The 20,122-nt window shown below is 52.0% G+C and overlaps 7 protein-coding genes across 7 annotated transcripts; 2 read left to right on the forward strand and 5 right to left on the reverse strand.

Moving 5' to 3' along the window:
- Positions 1-196: 196 nt before the first annotated feature.
- POX_b01963 (uncharacterized protein) lies at positions 197-1,973 on the reverse strand (the record flags this gene model as incomplete). The annotated part of the gene is made up of 9 exons (XM_050110885.1): positions 197-281; positions 350-444; positions 517-696; positions 754-793; positions 847-958; positions 1,018-1,177; positions 1,233-1,246; positions 1,308-1,372; positions 1,483-1,973. The coding sequence occupies 9 exons, from the start codon at positions 1,971-1,973 to the stop codon at positions 197-199; spliced, it is 1,242 nt and encodes a 413-aa protein (XP_049971231.1).
- Positions 1,974-2,420: 447 nt separating this feature from the next.
- On the forward strand, positions 2,421-3,652 carry POX_b01964 (uncharacterized protein; the record flags this gene model as incomplete). Its single annotated transcript, XM_050110886.1, has 3 exons — positions 2,421-2,638; positions 2,736-2,951; positions 3,016-3,652. 3 exons carry the CDS (start codon positions 2,421-2,423, stop codon positions 3,650-3,652), a joined length of 1,071 nt encoding a protein of 356 aa, XP_049971232.1.
- Positions 3,653-5,203: 1,551 nt separating this feature from the next.
- On the reverse strand, positions 5,204-7,018 carry POX_b01965 (uncharacterized protein; the record flags this gene model as incomplete). Its single annotated transcript, XM_050110887.1, has 1 exon — positions 5,204-7,018. The coding sequence occupies one exon, from the start codon at positions 7,016-7,018 to the stop codon at positions 5,204-5,206; it is 1,815 nt and encodes a 604-aa protein (XP_049971233.1).
- A 779-nt stretch (positions 7,019-7,797) lies between these two features.
- POX_b01966 (DNA polymerase kappa) lies at positions 7,798-9,719 on the reverse strand (the record flags this gene model as incomplete). Its single annotated transcript, XM_050110888.1, has 2 exons — positions 7,798-9,522; positions 9,585-9,719. The coding sequence occupies 2 exons, from the start codon at positions 9,717-9,719 to the stop codon at positions 7,798-7,800; spliced, it is 1,860 nt and encodes a 619-aa protein (XP_049971234.1).
- Positions 9,720-9,912: 193 nt separating this feature from the next.
- POX_b01967 (uncharacterized protein) lies at positions 9,913-12,305 on the forward strand (the record flags this gene model as incomplete). The annotated part of the gene is made up of 5 exons (XM_050110889.1): positions 9,913-9,949; positions 10,019-10,081; positions 10,154-10,233; positions 10,295-10,443; positions 10,505-12,305. The coding sequence occupies 5 exons, from the start codon at positions 9,913-9,915 to the stop codon at positions 12,303-12,305; spliced, it is 2,130 nt and encodes a 709-aa protein (XP_049971235.1).
- A 953-nt stretch (positions 12,306-13,258) lies between these two features.
- Positions 13,259-14,646, reverse strand: POX_b01968 (GPI mannosyltransferase 1; the record flags this gene model as incomplete). The annotated part of the gene is made up of 3 exons (XM_050110890.1): positions 13,259-13,405; positions 13,470-13,577; positions 13,636-14,646. The coding sequence occupies 3 exons, from the start codon at positions 14,644-14,646 to the stop codon at positions 13,259-13,261; spliced, it is 1,266 nt and encodes a 421-aa protein (XP_049971236.1).
- Positions 14,647-16,018: 1,372 nt separating this feature from the next.
- POX_b01969 (uncharacterized protein) lies at positions 16,019-18,504 on the reverse strand (the record flags this gene model as incomplete). The annotated part of the gene is made up of 3 exons (XM_050110891.1): positions 16,019-17,002; positions 17,070-18,192; positions 18,269-18,504. The coding sequence occupies 3 exons, from the start codon at positions 18,502-18,504 to the stop codon at positions 16,019-16,021; spliced, it is 2,343 nt and encodes a 780-aa protein (XP_049971237.1).
- Between the last annotated feature and the right edge of the window lie 1,618 nt (positions 18,505-20,122).

The following is a 20,122-nucleotide window of genomic DNA, read 5'->3' on the forward strand; positions in this document are numbered from 1 at the left end:
AGATTGACGAAATATCCACAGATTTTATCAAAACGATGTTGGCTACAATTCGAGAGATCTCGTTCATGGGGAATCAACAGGCAAGAGTAGTATATTCAAAACGGACCACATCCTTGCCACCCAAATGACCATGCCCGCACGACATGATTCCTCACCCTGTCGATCGTTTGCTATGTAATGGCTTGCAATGCAGAACTTATGCTGATGCTGGTATCTGCTGGTTGCTCCAAGCTTTCGCTCCCTTGTACATGCAATTGAATTTCATAAATTGATCCGGACGCCTGCAAAGACAGCTCTGTCAGGAGCTTGGAAACGCCCATATGACGCGAAAGACGGGTTTATTACTTACAATGTCACCGTCTTCTTCTCGGCAGCGGGCTTTGCCGCGTCTCGGCTGTAGGCTTGAATCAGGCTGACACGGGAGTAGCGAGTTTGGAAGATATCCTGTTCCAATAGATAAGTACGCTTTCCCATCAAGAACTGCAGAGCTTTCAAAAATAGCTATTAGACACTCACGTCCAAGATTTGGGACAAAGCCTCGGCTGATGGTGGCTCGGTAATGCCCTCAAAAAAGGCACCTAGGGCTTCTGCATCCTCTATTGCTTGACTTGCGCCTTGGCCTTGCGTGGGAAGCATGGCATGAGCAGCATCGCCAATCAGGAGGACACGTCCTCGATGCCAGGTCTTGAGAGGGTCCTGTGGATTCATCAGTCAAAGATCGTCCCAGGGAAAACAAACTCATGGACCATGTACCAGGTCCCGCAGTTGCCACAGTCCAAGATCGGAGGAATGTCTGGAGAACGTCAGAAAAGATGCCCAAGTTGTCTAGTGACGAACCCTCCTTACTTGAATGTGCTGGTCATCCATTGAGGGAATTCGGAGAATGTATCGAGCATCTTTTGCAAGTTACCCTCGGCGACCCATGATTGCTTCGCGGAGGGATCTTCGTTCATTTGCTCTGGGATATCGACGAAATGAGTGATCGAGTCTTCGCTGGGCCAAGTCGTCATCACTTACCGTCTGGCACGAGCGCAACGATTCCAAAGACCTCGCCTTGCCTCCCGGGACCCATCACCAGTCGGCAATTGTGCGCTACCATCATGGAAGTGTAGGGAGCACGAGGGTTGATCTTGGAACAAAAGTCGGGCTCCTCCTTCTCTAGTGTCTCGCTGGGGATCTGTTCTCACATTAGCTGTATCCCCATAAGTTCCTAGTCTCGTGCGAGCATCTACCATCAAACGATACGCTGTAATGAAAGGAATCAGCCTATGTTTCCATTTTCCCTGTCATGGCATACGAAGACTTACCGGAATGACCTGTCGGTAACGGAGATGGCTCCTCTTGCAAGACATGCTTGCGAATCACGCTGTGACTACAGGCCCATAGAAGCGCAATTAGACATTTGCCACCACATCGCAAAATCAACGCTAATGCAAATGAAAGTGAAGCGTGTCGGAAAGGATGAGCGGCGGTAATACTAACATTCCATCGGCAGCGACTACAAAGTCAGCAGTGACAACTTCGCCATCTTCCAGTGTGACAGACCCCGTCACAGGATCACAGTCGACGACTCGGGATGCGGTTCGGACGGTGACAGGTTCGCCCTCGCGCTCAGTTGAGATCGCCGCTTCCTTTAATTGATCGTGAAAGTCTCTACGGTGGAAACATAAACGCTCGGCACCGTATTCGGCTGTTGTGGAAAGCGGCACCGAGTTCACCAGCACGCCGTCAGTGTTGTAGACGCGGAACCCTTCATCGACCATTGATCGCGCCGCCACCAATTCTTTCTTCAAGCTCCATGTTGACTCGACAATTCTGGAAGCATTTGGCTGTAATGAGATCAAGGCACCGATCTCTTTGTTCAATCTCGATTGCTCCAATACGGTGATTTGGCGATTAGGTCCTCGCAGCGCGATCGCCGCAGCGAGGCCTGCGATTCCGCCTCCCACAATGACAATCCGGAAAGGTGACATCTTCGTGTACCAAGTCTCGAGCTCAGGAACTTGTGAAGTCTGATGGATTTGGAAATTTCAACTCAGGCCTTCTCTTCGGCAACCCAATGCCGCGTTCTCTGCTTTTGATAACTCTTTCGTCGACTTGTGCCCCAACTTGACCAACCGCTTCCCCCACCCCCTCCGAGGCCCCAAGTGATTTCCCCACCCCCACCGTCCACTTTCCGAAATCTCGAGAGCGCAGACGTTGACCAAGAAATGGATTCCTCCATACCCAATGACAATCACTGCAACATGTCATGCGACAATTCGATGAACACGCCGTGTGGGCGTCGCCATCGGCAACAATCCGGATTATTTTTTGTAAAACTGGGGAGCAAGGCGGATTGGATTATAAACATGCAAGCTCGTCGCTCAACATTCCATCAGTCAACAGGTTGACAGCAACACATCCTCTTCCACATCAAGATGTCAACAACAACAATCACCACCACCACCACCGAGACCGTCCCGGTCAATCCCAACTTGCACGGACACGGTGCCATGCGCCTCGATGGCACCGACGAGCAATTCGGTGACTGGCGCGATGATCTGGCCCGCGATGGCTATGCGGTGATCAAGGCTGCTATTCCCCGCGAGAAGGCTTTGGGATATGCTGACCAAATGTACACGTGGTTGGAGAACTTGTAGGTTTCCCGAGACGTTGATGTTCAACACCTTGAGACACAGCATTTGCTTTCAAGCAAGCCCAATCTCAATCCCATGCTGACCCTTTTCAAATAGCAAGCTCGGCTTTGACCGCAATGACCTCTCTACCGTGCACAAGGACAGGCTGCCCGTGATCAACGAGAAGGGCATGTGTCTGGCGTACGGTCTTTCCCATGAAGACTTTGTTTGGGGTGTTCGTAGCGAGCCCGGAGTTGTGGGAGCCTTTGAGAAGGTCTACGACGACGAGGATCTGATTGTTTCCTTCGACGCCATCAACTTCCAGTTCCCCAAGTTCGTCTCTCCCCTATGCCGCAAAGTCGGTAGTCTGTCCGTGCGCTAACAAATTGACTAATAGCCGCACCGATCTACCCCCCAACAAGCCTTGGCCGCACCAGGATCAGGATCCCGCAAAGCACGGTTTCCGCTGCATGCAGGGACTGGTCAACCTGCTTCCCAATGGACCCGAGGATGGTGGCCTTATCGTCTGCAAGGGTGGCCATCTTCTCTCGGAAGAGTTCCACCGCGACATGGCTGACGAGGAGCGTATCCCCGCCTGGACCCCTGAGTGGTACGGTTTCACTGACCGCGGCATGAAGTGGTTGGAGGACCACGGCTGTGAATGGATCAAGATCAGCGCCGAGCCCGGTGATCTACTCGTGTGGGACTCCCGTACTCCTCACTATAACCTGAGTCCCAAGCGCGACCAGCCTCGTTTCGCCGTCTACACTTGCTTCATGCCCGTCGCGGATGCCACACAGGAGGATCTTCGCCGCAAGAAGGACGCTTTCGATCGTCGTGTCGGCACCACGCATTGGCCCAATGCCAGGCACACTGGCTCCAACGTTGCCCAGCGTGATGGCAAGCCGGACCCTCACAACCGTGATCGCCCTGTGAATGATCCCAAGCTGAGCGAGCGCGCATTCAAGCTGACGGGTATTCCGTACATCAAGGACGAGTCTGCGACCATCAAACAGACCACCGTCTCCGCTTAAGTATCAAAATGTTGTTTTACAATTATTCCCCATTTGAGCAGATGATCAAATTGCACCAATGAATGTTTCTCTTTCGTTTTTTTCCCCACTGAATATCGTACAATTTCTACGTGTTTGATCGTATTCTTGGACAGCCCACTCGAACTCAAAAAAGTAGCTTCACTATCTAGTTAACATCCATATGCTCCAGTATAGCTGGTATACCAAAAATGAACTTAATTCTTGGGCCTCTTTCAGAAGAAAATTTGACCAACCTGCCACACTCGGGTTGACGACACATATATTAGTGCCTTGAAACAACTGGAACCTTTCATCAACAACATAAGATCTTTCCTAGAAGCCATTGCTGAGATAGACAGAACGCGGGCTGGTCCCGTCTTCCCGTACCCTCAATTCTACCTAAGCATCACTACCTACAGCCCCATCCTGATTTCAACCATCTTGGCCATTCGTGACGATGAACATTAAATCAATACCGGGTATATGTAGTACTCATCTCTCTTCTTTGCCTTTGGTCTCTTTTCTCCTTCCCTTAGAAGTGATTATCATATCAGGAATGGAACCGTGGGAAGTGGCTTGAATAGGTACCACTTGAATGGACCTAGCACCTATGGAAATTGGATGGTATTCGTGAACTTTCTGAGCTATTCATACGCGTCTATTTCATTGTATCTCGATGGATTATTTCATACCTAAATGGATGGAGTGGTTGAAGGCTAGGATTGGAAGTTGCTCCTCGACCTACCTGACCTCCACCTACATGGCCAGGCCCGGGCGGTATAGGTAATATTACAAAATATACAACCACTACTACGCGCTACTTAATCTGGCTGGAAACATTAACTTAGCGCTTTTATAGCGTTGGATAGAAGCTATGATGCAGTATGTACATTGATCTAAACAATACATTGGTCCTTTTTCCAGACCGAAGTCTTTCTTTTGCTTCATGCCAAGAAGATAAAAACGCGACGGACTCTAGGTGCCCAAATTCTGCCTGGATCGGCCTGTTTAGACTGGATGGAGGGGCACAACACACAGACATATTGACACCGGAAGATTGATTGATACATCATAGTCTATCATGAGGGGCTTCAAGTCGATAAATAAACGCCGATGATCATCGGTTATTTGAATATCTGAGTGAATGATACCCCAGCAAGGATCTTCAACGACAAAATCTCTATGCCAGGGTTTCATCATCGACAGCATGTGTTCAAGGTTTCATTGTAGACGACTTCACATGAGAGGTGCACTGTGAAGTGTGTCGGAGTCAAATGCCCGACACCTGAGCTCACAGACGGCGGAGATAAGGGGGAAATCCAATGACTCCTCCCCAGAGCAGAAAGACCGTGAAGAACGGGGTATATCCGGCAAATCGGGCCTGAAGAGGAAGAACAGTATCAAATCAAAAATCATCGCAGTCATATGATAAAAGAAAACGAAAGGTTCAACACGTGCCTCCTGGAGAGGACAAAATCAAAGAGAGACAACAAGTGGGTATTATTGCGCAAATATGAAACAGATCTCAAGAGATTAAAGCGTGTTGCACCATTAGTCACTCCCACCGGGGGATGATGGTAATGGAAGGCTGGATGCTTCAAAATACGAATGTTCGAATGCCGAGGAGTCGGAGGTGAAGATGGTCGAGCAGTCCGCAGATGGGCTCAGAAGACCACGCCCACTTTCGCCCACGTCACCCAGCTCCTCGGGAGATAGAACTCGGCCACCCAGTTCAACATCTTGGACACGAACATTGTATTCGAGAGCCTTTCGACCTTCCTTGATGAGTTCTTCAGTCCACCCAAGACATCGCTTGATACTTTGATTGAGTTTTTGACTATCAATCAAAAGCTCCTGGTGTCGTGCAAGATCAAGCATGAACTTCTTCTCATCATGAGCTCTGTGCTTGGCATCATGTTCGGCGAGCGAATCGGGGCTTAACACCCCTTCATCAGGCACGGAGTCCTCGTCACTCAGGTCCGACACTTCGTCTTGCGAGTGCGCAAAAGAGATTTCACTGTCTTCCTCTTCCATCTCACTAGTCGTTGACAACGCGGCGCCGGAAAAAGATCGGGTCGAAGGTGCCATGGACAAGCGACCCGAGCGACTGAGGCGACGATATCTTCGCAACTCGGCAGTGTGTTTACGCATCTCTCGCTCCAATGTCCGATTGATGGCTAGTAAGGATGAGTTGCTGATTTCAAGGTCCATAATTTTGCGTTCTGTGCGGGCGGTTGAGGCTGGGTCGAAAGAATTATCATGTTTCCCTGGGCTCATGGGCAAAGGACTCGTAGTTACCGAAGAACCGTTACTAAATATCCGAGGCCGAAGGGTCGGCATGCGCTCGGAGATCGTGGCCGGAACTCCATCTGTACTCAGCGTGGTCGAGACAATGAAGGGGCTTGCTCGAAGTCCATCCGAGGGTGTCGAGATCTGGCTGGTAGAGTCCACACTGGACGACTTTCGATGTTGCCGAAGAGGCAATAATGGCGGGCGCTCGGGCGCCTGACTGGACGACGATCCAAGTCTTTGCATCACCACCTCAACAGGCAAGGGAAGATCCGCGGCTGGCCCACCGCGCGATATTCCGTCCTCAGGCGGGTAAGAGGAAGCATCTGAAATGCGTGGCGACTTGAGACGGGCAGAGGAGGGAGGGGCGGTGCGCGGCGGTAAGCCGGAGCGCGCGAAGCCTCCAGACCGGCGCCTGAGACTACTGACGGTAGACTGTGTATCATCTGTAGCCTCATGCTTCTCTTGATCGCCGTTGGCGTAAACGAAGCTGGAAGCGGGAGACGACCTTCCTTGCTTCAGGCGAGATGGGACTTCCACTTCGGAGGAAGGTGTCGATCGGACGGCAGAGGCGTGGAAGAACATGGGTGAGTTGGACGGAGGGTCGATTGCTGGGTGTGTTCGTGGTGTATGTTGAGCCTCGGCGTTCAATGCCTTCCCCCTCAGACTCCTGGAAGACTCGGAGGGCTTGATCCCCCGAGCCGGACTTCGCTCTGTTCGCCTAACCCCATTGACACCGAGGCCGACCGGAATTTGTGAATAGGACGCTGTAGATGATTGACCGGAGACCGAGTGTGTTGGTGAGGGGAAAGCTGCATCGCGACGGGTGGTGCGTGAACCCGAACGAGGGGTGACATTTGCACTCAGGTAGGAGGCCGGAGTAGCACTCACGTCGTCTTTGGTGGGGGTCGGATAAGGGTGATCGGGAGGGGCGAGACGACGAGGGACGGAGTATCCTGAACCAGGACTGGCCAATTTCGGGGTCAGAGGAGGCTTGCTGGTGCGATTGAAGGCAGCCGAGAGAGTCGGCGTAAAAGGTTTGGCGAGATGGCCGTGGGTTTGTTTATCGGAGGTCATAGTTGCGGAACGAGACTGGAGGCTGGCATCGTGATACAAGGCAGGCCCCAGAGCATGATGGCATTCGCCACCCTCAACAGCTCGGACCGATGCTATAAGTACGAAAGAACAACAGCACCGTGGCTTGATCACCAAACACACAAGAAGGGTCGGACGGGGAAGGTTGACGAGGGACTCGAAAACATTCAGACCCGATCGGGCCTAGGGCGGTGTTCACCGCAATACAGAGACGCTTTCCTTTCTCGGCATTTGGTTTTTGGCTAATTTTGGGTGTCGCGATATTCGGAGACAAAATCGATAGTGGAATGGATTTGGGAATTATCAACCAAATGTCGTGTCAAGCAAGTGGCATTATCGAAAGTATTATTGATAGGCCGACACGCAAGATCTGACAATTCAATCCCCTCGCAACCAAACAGTATGACGCGAGGTGGCTGCAAGGCCCTGAGCTTCTTGAAGCTGACAAGGGGGTGGTCCCGAGGCTCCACTCCGTTGATAAGCCAATTGCGCGGACTTTGGTTTACAGAAATATGCTCGAGCCATGGTTCGAATTGTGTGCGCGAACGGTTGGGTTGCTATGCGTTTATCAAGAAAGTCAACTATGGTATTCAAAGCCAAGGTGGAAAGAATGATGAATTGCCAACTCCTAGCCCATTCGACCGGATGTAGTGTTCTACGAGGCTGGTTGTCCCAACCAAGGTCTATGCGCATACAATTGCATGCTATCAATGCTCTGGAGCTTGTTTAACGCGGATTGACCAGCGTGGAACATGTGAATGCTATTTGAAGAAAAGCCGTTTTTGCCGTGGATCAGAATCGGTTGATAACGGCTGAACCGGCGATTTGCGCTTTCTGACGGAAGGCCCGGTAAGCTCATCAGATGCCGAATCCTGGGCGGCTTCGCGTATCGTTTGCCTCGAAAGACAAAAATCTACGTGGTCATTGAAGATCCGATTATCCGCAGTTTGAGGTCGACCACAAACTGGGCAATTCAACAGCTGAACCACCGGAGGCTGCTGAGTCGAGTTGACGGCGGCAAGCTCGCCGGCGCTGGTTGTGTCATCGGCAGCCGCCCTGACACACGAGGAAGTAGTCACCTGTGTCTCCACCTCTTGACTGAGCTGTTCAAGATCGTTCATTTCGTCTTGCCTCTCTTGCCGAGCAGCATTCTCAAATGCCTCCTCGGCGCCGATTTCACGTTCATCGGCCGCCCTGGCAAGGGTCGTTGAGTTGGTCTTGTGCGCAGTCGCCATGCCAAAGAAGCCCGGCCCGACCTTTTTAGTGCTCACGAGATTAGTGACTCGCAGACCAAGAAGTCGCAACTTCAATGCCGGTATTTCTTTTTCGAGTTTGATCAACATGGGCAAGGCGAAGGCGTATAAATCATCTGCTTGACACACAGGTCGAGGAGGCGCCGTCTGGCGTGTGAGGACTTCGAACGTATGAAGCTTGACCTTTAAGCAAAGGGTCCGGCCCTTGAATTGAGTGCGCGTCAGATCCTTCTCGAGCTCATCCGCAGCCCAGCGGAGCTTTGCACGGATCTCTTCTTTGCCGTCAATCGCATGGAAAGTCGTCTCGGTGCCTACACTCTTGCGTTCATGTGTCTCGACAGGCTCGATCTTCGTCCGCCCGAGACCCAGATAACACTGCGCAAGAAACTGGAAAGCCTTCTCACCGAACAACCTCGTCAGAAAGGCGCGCTGGGGGTAGATATCCCCGCAAGTCTTGATACCGATCGAGTCCAGCTCTCGCTCAAACACACGGCCGATTCCATTGACCTTGCGCACTGACAAATCTTGCATGAAATTCATAATAGCAGTCCGATCATTGGGGATGCGATATTGCCCATTCGGCTTGTTCATGTTTGAGCAAATCTTGGCCAATTTAGCGTTGGCAGCGATCCCGGCAGAGACGGAGACTTTCGTCACTTCCAGAATCTCCGCTCGCATGCGTTCCACGGCCTCGTCTGGCCCAAGTTCATTCTCTGCACAGTACGCGGTGATATTCAAGTATGCCTCGTCAATACTCGCACTTTCAAAGAGCGGATCATACTGAGCGATGATTTCGCGAATTTCCTTTGCCTTGGCAGTGTATTTGTCAAAGTTGGAAGATATGAGAATCAATTGCGGACACAATTTCTTCGCCACAAATGAAGCCATTCCACTGCGAACTCCGAATTTCCGGGCCTCGTAGTTGCATGTCGTGAGCACGCCTTTCCCAACAGCCATGGGAACCGTTTTCAGTTCCGGGCGGCCCAACTCTTCCACTGCCGCGAAGAAAGCATCGCAGTCTACATGTATTATGTATTGAGAAAGATCGCGGCCTAACTCGAGACTGGCGAGATATTCATCGGCCCGGCGCAGATCATGGGATAGGTCCAACTTTTCCAGTCGGGCTTTCACTTTGAGGATGCGCTGAATCTTGACAGTGAGAGTGCGATCACGTTCTTGCTCGTGGTCAAAGAACTTGGATCCCTTAGAAGCATTGTAGATAATTTCTGATACCTGAAAGATCGTGTCAGCTGACCACCTCGACCTCACGAGGTCTCTGACCTGGCGGGACGCACTTTTTGCTGATCGACTGTGTCTTGGCCCGCTTTAGTCAAGGACGGCCCCAGCAACTGATACTTGAGGGTTTCAAAGCTTTCCTCGCCTTCCGGTGGGATCGACGCTTCTTTTGCTGCTCCATCGGGAGAAGTCATATTTTCCGGCGAGCCATCAGGCGGAGGAGAGAGTCGCCAAGTTGACACTGACTCAACACTTCAAGATTCGCATCCAAACCCCCCGCTAGGCTGCTGCCAGGCACAACCCTGGGTGACGCATTCTCACGTGATCACGCGTTACGGATTCACGTGTCCGGGCGGCGCCGCTGGTGACTCCGCAACGACAGCCCCTATGTGGATATTAGACACAGCTGGAGACTTCCTGGACGGTGAGCCTTCGAGGAAGCAACGAGGAGATAAGATTCTGAGGTCGAATGCATGCTAAGTGACATCATCAGGAAAACGGCTGTGGCTGCGTCCTGGGAAGCAATACCTCTTTGGACGCGTGAAGGGAGATGACGGTATGTACTAGGGCTGCGGGCGTGAGGAATTCAAGCGAGCGACCACCTGCTGATCATTGACCTTCCTTTTAGTGCGCCATGTCATCCCAAACAAGTCAATCTCTCGGAAACATATGGTAATCGAGGTCTCCAACGTAGGACCTCGAGATGGAGTATGACTATCTCTATCAATGACAATCAATATACCGAGAGCACGCTGACAGCCGACGGCAGGGCCGAACACATGCGCGAACAAAATTGTTCATCACCGACCTTGATTCCAGCCGTGGAACCGTGGTCAATGGGGAGAAAATTACCGGGAAGAACCAATTGGCTGGAGATGAGAACAGCATCTTGCTTGGCAACTATCCGCATGCATTGCGGTAAGAAACCCCCACTTGCTTCTTGCTCTCGGCCAAACCTGGTCCTGACTGAAAATTCCAGGATCAAGTGGGAACCGGTGGTTCTAAGCTTTTCGTTTTCATCGAAGGAGATGAGAGCTGAGGATCCATTGGCCCGAGTTCGGAATCGCCTCGAAAGTCTCGACATCAAGACGGTTATACCCTACCTAGTTGGGCAAACTACACACGTTGTGCAAAGCAAACGAAACACCGCCAAGGGACTACAGGCCCTAATTAATGGCAAATATATTGTTGAAAATTCCTACATCGACGCCCTTGTCTATGCCAGCACTCCAACCGATCTCGGAAACGACGCATCGCTTTCTCCGCTGGAACTCGACTTCGAATCGGCATGGCCCGATCCGACGGAACATCTTCCACCCGCCGGAAATGAGCCGGTCAGCCGGCCAGCTGCTGCGTTTGCGCCTGACCCTGGACGTGGAAATGTCTTCGAAGGCTATACCTTTGTGTTCGGCGATTCTTCACAGTTCGAGAACCTACAAGCAGCGATCAACAATGGCCAAGGAAAAGCTCTCTTTTATCAAATCAAGGACGGTGAAACGACTGCTGAAGAGATTGCGGATTTCATGCGATCGGCAGCGGGCCAAAAAGGTATTGGGTCACAGCGAGAGGAACAAGGCGGAGTCGTGCTGGTCCGATTTCGATCGAAGGGTGAGTTTGAACCTTGGTCAATTGAGCTGGGCAATGAAGTTGCCCTTATCACGGATCAACGGGTCATCGAGCAACGTGAATTTCTTGATGCCATTTTGAGCAACGATGCATCTCCGTTGTGTCGACCGCTTCCGCGCGCAGAAGGGACAGACGAAAGCCAGGAAAATGCGAAACCGCCGACAAGAGGGACGAGAACGGAATCTCCTGGTCCAGAAATTCCCACGGCTCCATCTGTTCGAGATCATAGCAGCTCTATCGAGTTGCAAAAAAAGACATCGAAGGCGCGAAAGTACATCAGCAAAATGCAAACCTTTGACGATGGATTTGACATGGAGTCAGTACCTGTCTATACTCCAGATGACGAGGAGGCAGTCGTAAGCCAACCTATGGACGTGGACCCGGTCCAGACCAACGACTCAAGCGACGAGAAAGCTAGTCCAGGAGAACAGGACGAGAACGACGCCGTGGCAGACCTGTTACCTGGCTCACGAGCAATGAAGCGTCGTCGCGCTGAGATTGGTGGACGACATGAGAAGGAGGACTCACGGGAGATAGCAAACGCGGCCCCAAAACCGAAACGTGTCAAGCTGGACGTACGCGAAGCTGCACGAAAACACCGTGAAGAGGAAGAAGAACATCAAAGGCGACAAGTTGAAGAAGACCGGCATATTTCCGAGGATATTGACGTGGAGAAATTGAAAGACCTCGCCATTGTCGAAGAGATGGAAATTCCAGCTCGAGCCCCCGCCGAAAGAGAGCGCCAAACGTCCGATAGATGGGACGAGAAGTGGAACGGACGGAAAAACTTCAAGCGATTCAGGAGGAAGGGAGAGCCTCAACATGCACGCCGCATCCAGAGCGTGATTGTGCCTCTCGAAGAGGTTACCCGGAAAGCCTTTGGTATTGGGGAGCATTACTGGGTCAGCAGCACGAAACCTTCCGAGATTAATCAAAGCAGCGAGAGAGACGGTCGACAACGCAGACAAGTGTCTGTTTTCGACGACGCCGAAAGTAAACGTCCTGATTCGTCGATTGCAATCTCAGCAACGCCGGACCCGACACCTGGGTCTCAATCTCTGCCCTCCCGTGCCCGCAGTCAGAAGAGGCCTCGAGAGGCTCGGGATTCCGATAGCGACGACGAGCCAAGATTCTCATTCCGGCGAAAGCGTTAGCAGTTCCTTGATACCATAAGTGATCTTTCTATGTTCATCAGATACCCAACAACGCTTTTCCATTGCACCGGTCTGCTCTTCTCAAGTAAGCCCGACAACCTCTCAGGCTTCTGCATCTAAACCTTTTCAGAAAGGCCATCTTCCGTGTTCATATCTATCCCCAGGAAGACAACTTTAATTCTGTTCTCGGGGAGGGAGGAGGGCTTAAAAATGTAAATGGACTCGCGGTTCTACAAATCATAATCGACTGACGCCCCAACGACAAGCATTCACCTTAACTAAAATGCAACGTATCTGAGGATCTTCCCTCTTTTCAAAGCACAGTCGAGACGAATCAACGCTCAGGGTGCTGTGGCACAGTATGTATTGACACCCACATACCTATGTACGTGCCTATCTACTAGTACATGATAATAACTTCCTACGAGTAGTTGGAGGTTAGTATCGGCCGAACAACTCAAGAGTGACTTGAAATGGATTTGATAGCTAATCAGTGGGTTGGAGGTCCATGAGGCGGCCTCGAAGAGACCACGAATAAGTACTAGGTAGGGAACTGGAAAATACGAGCATGAACATGAGGAGATACTGTTCGTGGAATGCAAATATTGTCTGACAATGTCCTACCTAGCATTTACAACTTGATAGGAAAAAAGTTGCAAGAGGATGTGGGCAACAAACCTAATAGAAGTTATCGCACTGCGCTTGATCTCGATATTCCTTATCTATATCGGTCATATGAAAGAGTCCCCTGACAAGGGCTGGATCTGTCAAGAGAGTCACTTTAATGTTCTCGGGGCTTCAGCGCGATGTTGGAGAAATGGCAAAGATACAGGTAGACAGCAACGAGATGGGCGCCGGGAATTCTGCCTTAAAACATGAAGACCGACTTATGTACGTACATTTCCCACAGAACCTAGATATATGGCCTCGCCATACGGCTTCTAGATGGAGACTCACTTGGCTATCCCCCCATCGCGGATGACGATGCCAAGAATCCACACATTGATGCCAAAAAAGACGAGCGATGCGAGAAATAGCCCGGGGACGAATGCTGACAGACCAAGAAACTCTAGATTATATCCTTGAGAAAGCCAAAGTGCCTGGTATCGGTTCATTAGCTAGGAGACTCGGGACAGATATCTCAATTAACGACGATGGCCTTACCTGACCGAGAACCCAAAGAGCCGCTGCTGCAACACCCAGCCTCGGTTTTCGTAAAAGTGAAGACGAGGGCAAATAAAAAGGCAGGAGGATGAGGTACCAAATAAAATACTAACAGGGTAAGTTAGATTATAGTTGCGCTCAAGAACGACAAGATTATGGAACTCACCTGACTTGTACACACTTTGTTAAAAGTTACAAAAGCGAATGTTTGCGCAAGCATGGCTGTAGCCAAACTTTTCTTCGCCAAAGCCAAAGGAATAGCAACCACAGCGAGCAGCAATTGTGGGAGGAATGCGAGGGTTTCAAAGTGATAGCTTGCTCCGCCGGCGGACGCAAGATAGAGCAAAGTACTATAAGGGGAGAAATTATGGCGGTGGTCGATACGCGTGAGATGATGAAGGAACGTCTGGTGCAAGAACGGCATGCCATACTGCAAATACATGACAACATTCAGCGAAGCAAAAGTCGCCAGCGCAGAGAGGGCCAGAACTACCCGCGAAGGGGTAATGAACCCGAGGAGTCGAGAGGCCAAGCTAGAGTTCTTCGCCGGGGGTGCGCCATCCTGCTGCGCGTCCCACCACCACAGGATCGAACCCCCATAGATGAAAGGATAGATTTTGAAATGGACCGACAGCCCCAGAATCACACCTGCTAGGAATGCCCGCTTGGTCAAGGTCGCCCAGAGCAGTGCAGCGACCAGGACGCCCAAGAGACCCTCGGAGCTGCCTCGGGTACTGATGTTCGCCACCATGGGATTCCAAAGCCAAGCTGCGGCGACATAGCGTAGTGCCCGCTCGGTGGGCATCTGGTAACACCTGCGCAGCAGCTTGACTACCAGCCAACCGGCAATCACATCGGCCAGAGCGAAAAGAATCTTGCCAAATGCGAAAGCGAGAGATGCCAGAGGGCCAGTCCCGCTCCATGCGGTGGGGAGAAGCATCCACGCAAGAAGGGGCGTGTATCGATACGTGTCACGCGCATAGGGGGATTGACCCCTGCTGATATAGCGTGACGCATCTGTGAACACCAGGTAGTCGATGTCGGTGTACTTCACCGAGGAATTGGCATCCTGCCAACCGCCATAGACCAGCAGAACTAAGCGAAGTACGATGGCCACCGCGAATACCCGTGCGGGGGAACTGAACAACGCCATTGACGTGCGAGCAGAAGAGTCCATCATGAGTCCAGTGAAAATGCTTAGAGCTAGGCTGAACGATTTGCAGCCTTTGAGACTCTCGATTGGGGCTTTACTCGCGGACGGGAGACGACGAGCTTCCTCTTTGGTTGGAACGTCTCGTGAAAATCAACAGAGATCCCAGGTGACCCGCTGAAGACAGTATTACTTGTCTCTTACCAATCTCCAATCGCCACGGTCATTGCTTGGCTCAATCAGCCGGGCTGGTCATCGCCACGATTTGTGATGTTTACAGATTTCGATCGAGAAGCCACATGCCCCCCGGGCCAGGTCCAGAATATGCTGAGTCAGCCACGCCATAAGCCCCACTTTAGGCCTAAGATGACCAACGAAAGGCAAGTAGTTCACCTCCCGTATCGGGAGTAGATCACCGTCTCTCTCAAAGGTCCAGATGCCTGTCCATAATACCAAAGATTATTATCGCTGTGGAGAAGCCTTACTATACTATACTAAGTGGCGACTCAAGAGGCGTGGAAAGACTTTTGGAGACCACATGACCATATTTGGATTGAAACAATGTCTGATCAGCAATTCAAGTGATGTACAGCTTGTTAGATGATTGCAGCTGGGGTCAATCGGCGATCTAATTGTAAAGATTAATCGGGGAATTTCTACCACGAGTTGTTTATGCGTATTGAGCTTGAATAGATTCACAGAGTAGCAAGTTGGATTAAGATGGATCGGCTGTCTTTGATACAAGTATTTTGGCAAACTCGGGGCTGAGTGCTATTGCAGATGCATGAGCCCCCGTAGCACCAGCGAAACATACTTTCGTGCAATTGGAGAAAGCTGTGGAGTCGCGGGTAGTCTATACCCAGCCATGAGATTCATCTTCAGTGGTAGGCTACCGCTTCATAGGAGAACAGATGAGATGGACAGGTTCTAGTGAGAGCAATGAAGTGTTGCACAGCCCCGACTGTTGACAACCCAAGAGAAGCTACCTAGTTGACTGAGCGCTAATGGAAATTTCATTGGGGCACGATGCCAGCTCCAGGCGGTCTGGAGCAACGATAGAGAGTCAAGGAAAGCACATCCATCAATGAGTTTACTCGGCAACCTGACCTAGGGCTTTTCTAGACATTCACTCGATTTATTCTATAAGGAAGCGAGCGCTGTTCACGAAGAGACAAGATCATCAATTCATAGGAGATTCAAAGCGGGGATATATTTACACTCAATCAAAAGCAATAAACCTGAAGATATCAACATGACCCATGGATTCCGTTTCCCACATAGCATCGTGTCCGCTAAAAGTACCCTCAAACAAACAAGACAGCAAGAATACAAAAATGGTTGGATGTAGACCGCGACAATGACAAGAGTAAATCATCGAACAACAGAAGTTCAAGATCCCCTACTGGTAAAATGCAGGGGGGTTCGCAAAGTAAGAATCAGGAATGGGTTCAAAGTACGGATGGGCTCCAAACTTTGGGCCCTTTTCGTGATCAGGTGTGAGCAGGGCCATGGCCTCGCTGCGAGCATCGACGTCTGAGATCCCTGGCCACATATTTTGGTCACTCCAGCTGAGGTACTCCCATAAGTACTGTCCCGAATCGTCGACAAAGTTCGGGGCCAGCGGGTCTTGGGGTCCATTTTCGCCCATGGCCATATTCAAGCGGGCCGGTTCAGGTGGCGAAAACATCATGTTGGGCTCGCGGCCAGCAGGGTAGAGATTGCTGGGGAGTGAGCCAGAACTGCTCGAGCCCGACAAATCCTGCCCGCGCTTGCTGGCTTCGTAAATGCGGGCAAGGGAGTCAAGTGACCGCTTCGCCGTGTGACCAAACGTCTGCATACGTGCCAGGGTGGCCAATCCCATCTCGACTTGTGCTTGGCAAGATTCGATGGATGCTCGGGGGTCATCGGCGGTCGGATCGTTGAGGAAAAGACCCACGAGGGGAACGAGAGACGCCTGGAAGGTCCACCAGACTGCATTCCATCCGCAAAGTTGATTGAGCTGTGCGGTAGCAGCGATATCCGCAATGGACTGTTCGGCCACCTCGCGGCATTTCTCGATAGCCGTTCGCTCCTCAGCTCGGAGCGCAATGTAGGGTACACGGCGCATCGCATAGCTTAAGAGTGTAGGCCGGTAAAGCAGCATGCGCTGATTGTAGTATCGCCATCGCATGACAGTCCGGACCGTTCTGATGGACTCGGAACATGCGTCGTGATCCCGAAGTACGGGCGGGAGGTTTTCCCACCAGTCGAGTAGCTGTGCGTCCGCGTGGGCCATCTCCTGATGTTTGACCAGTGGAGCCGCTGCGAGAGATTCTTGCACTTGAGTTGCAATTTTCGCAAATCGAATATTTTCCACCAATGGGAGGATCTCCAGCACAGTGTCCTGGCGAAAAGAATGTCAGCATCCCCATGTTCTCTCTTCGGCACTTCACATGCGAATCAAAACGTACCTTATCCCGACAGTTCGGAGGCCGCACTGTGATGTTGGGCCCGAAGCGGCCCATGCTGGGTCGACCCAGTGTCATACCTCCCCAGGTATCCATGCAGAACAGGGACCACCACACGCGACGTTTCAGGTCCATCGAGGCCAGTTTGCTGGGACTTGGAATCTGCCGACTCTCGGCAAACTCTTTATGCAGACCCAGTCCAACAGCCATCCGCAACGCTGCGCCCATGAGCGAGTAGGCGAGGTTGGGCTGCATGATGTAGTGGCAGTACCAGCCTCCAATAAGACCCAAGGCCTGGATCGTCTCCAGATGAGAGCTCCCTAATGAGCTGAGGCTCAAATGACTTTTGCATCGTAGGAAATATGTTTGATGCGTGTGATCATCGGGCGTGGAGGCAGCCACGCTGCCGAGTGCAAGGACGATATTCAGCAATGCCAGCCAGTGGTCATCCTTCCGATGGCCGGTCATGTAGGTCTCACGAAACGACTGCTCATCGATCAGGGGCGCAAAGGCCTGGAAATGCAAGAAATAGGCATCGAGCATTTGCATTTCGGTCGGAGGGATGAAGTGATTCCCTTGCAGCGACCCTTCGCCATGATTCCACTCTGAGGGGATATCATAGTCAATACTGCCGCGGTCCCGCGGATGGGTAGGTGGAGTTCTCGAGAAGTGGGCTGCGCTGCCCGGATCCAGCCACACGATGACTTTCAGCACCGCTTGAATTGAAGAGACGCCAAGATAGGAGGAGGGCCGCTTCGCGGAAAGTGAGAGAGCATTCACATCATCAGAGACCACCTCCACCAGATCAGTGGAATTGGGACGGCTTTCGTCCAGCTCTTCTGGCATACTCTGAAGAGACTCGAGGTTGTCATCCTCATTTGACAGAGGCGACACATGGGCTTCGACCGAGCCCGATGTGGCCGGTGAGGCCGGATGGGGGGCCTGATGCGTCGCTGCCGACGAATGCGGTGCCTGGGCCAGCGACGCTGCCGAAGAGGTCCCCGTCGCCAACTCCAGCAGCTTCTCCCGTGACAAGTTCACGAGAGACTCTGGGGCAATATTGGGGAACAGTTTGGACAGAATACTCCGGTATTCATCAAGGGTTGTGGACAGCTTCTCAACATGCCTAGCGACTCGCCGGGTTAGTGCGTCAAAAGTCAGGTCCCTCGGGGGCGTTCCTCCGGAAGAATCGGATCACATACCTGCGGGATGGCCGGGGATCTGAATAATGGCATTGATCGGCTTTCTTATACCACCTGCATGCTTCACATGGTTTCTCGCCATCACACTTGATCTTGCGATGACGACAGGAAGTACAGGCGCGTAGTGTGGTGACCCGTCGGGTGACGGAGTCCCGGCGTTCTGGGTTAGGAGGACGCGCTGCGCGGGCAGGCGTCGCTGCCGTTGGGTTTTCAAACCCTTCAAAGGTGTGGAACATAATGACTGTACGGTAGCACCCAAATATTGTCTGTGGTCAGTCACATCATCCGAGTCAACCGGATGCAAAGGATGGCCGTGCTGGTCTCTCAGGAGAAGCGGACCGACGGTGGTCGTTCTGTTGTCTCCAGAGTTGACAGGCAACCGGGTCTGTTTGGATGAGTGAGAGTTGCCAGAGTCAGAGAGGGCCAAGAGGGTTGGACTCGGCACTATGGATGGTGGAGAAGAGGACCCGGTCTCCACCAGGGTTGCTTGATGTGGATGAGCTCGACAAGGACTCAGCTGGGGGGAGGAGGAGGTGAGCAGCAAAAGAAGCAGAAGAGCACCGAACGATCAACGATCACGATCTGACGATGTGAAGAAAAAGAGGGTCAACGGGGAGACTAAGAGTGCGACGGCGGATAGTCAAGACGGAAGCGAACCTCCATAAAACACGATGGCCAGGAGGAAGGGAAAAAAAAAATTAAGGAGCCTTATCCACTTTCACGACTCTCCCCTCCCCGCAATTCCAGGGAAGCCGGTCTTGGTTGAATTGTTGGCCAACTGTTTTTCATTTGTTCGTCTCCTTTTCCACGGACGCTGACAGCCGGACTCTGGTCTCTGGGACTCCGGGGTCCCCAGATGCAGCCTCGCTTATTGGATGCACGCCAGGGACAGACCTCGGAGAGTTGATGATGTGCGGGATTAACGGCGCTAGCGTGATTCTAGCGCCAGACATTCCAGACATTCCAGACTGTACCGGGGTGACTGTGCTGTGCCAGGGGAGCACGTCTCCAAACCGAGCATGCGAATAGACAAGCCATAAAGGCAAATCGACGCCAGTGGAAAAGATGATTCCACACCCTTGGCCACATCGAGGGGACAGGACCGCCAGCCCATCCACTCCCGTCACCTGCAATGAATGCCGACATATCAGTGACCAGGATATCGATCAAATTCTCTAGTCTAAGCGGATGTCCGATCAGTAGCAGTTAACCTTTACAGTCTCACCGAGTTGCGCCACTTTGGTCCTTTTTCGTTCTTCCCTCCCCCCTCCTCCGCCATCTTCTCACCATCCGGTCCAAGCTGGCCAGATTGCAGAAGCGAGATGAGGGAGGCAAATGATTATGGGGGCCGCAGACCCTGCCTTCTACGCCACCAGTCTGTTCTCAATGCGCTAGAGGGGAGACCAGAGGGGAGACCGAGGGGGGTGGGGGGGAAGAGGGGGAAGCAAAAAGTGGATTCATCTGTCCTGCCTATTCTTCTGAAGTGATGAGGGGCAAATTCACAAGCATCGTCTGTGGTGGGTTCATCCGCGTTCTTGGAGAAGATGGGCACTTTGGAGCTTGCAGACTGCGCCAGTTGCGTGGAGTGTGACCAGATGATCATCTGGGGAAGAGGGTCGCCTTGCCGATCTAAACCCCCCTCTTCTCAGAATTGTCGAGTCTAAATTCGGTCCCCGTGGCGTTGGGCAGTCCTCAAGGCCTCGGGTCCGCGATCTATCAGGGGGAGTGGACTTCCACTTTGGCCCACGCGGCCTCCGATGCATGCATAATTGGTGATGGGTCAGAGCAGCTGCCGAGCGGCCTTGCTGCAGTTTCCCCAATTTCCTGCAATATCCTCCCCTTCTCCCCCCTTCG

Source organism: Penicillium oxalicum, chromosome II (genome assembly GCF_001723175.1).
Source record: "Penicillium oxalicum strain HP7-1 chromosome II, whole genome shotgun sequence".
NCBI classification, from domain to species: Eukaryota; Fungi; Ascomycota; class Eurotiomycetes; order Eurotiales; family Aspergillaceae; genus Penicillium; species Penicillium oxalicum.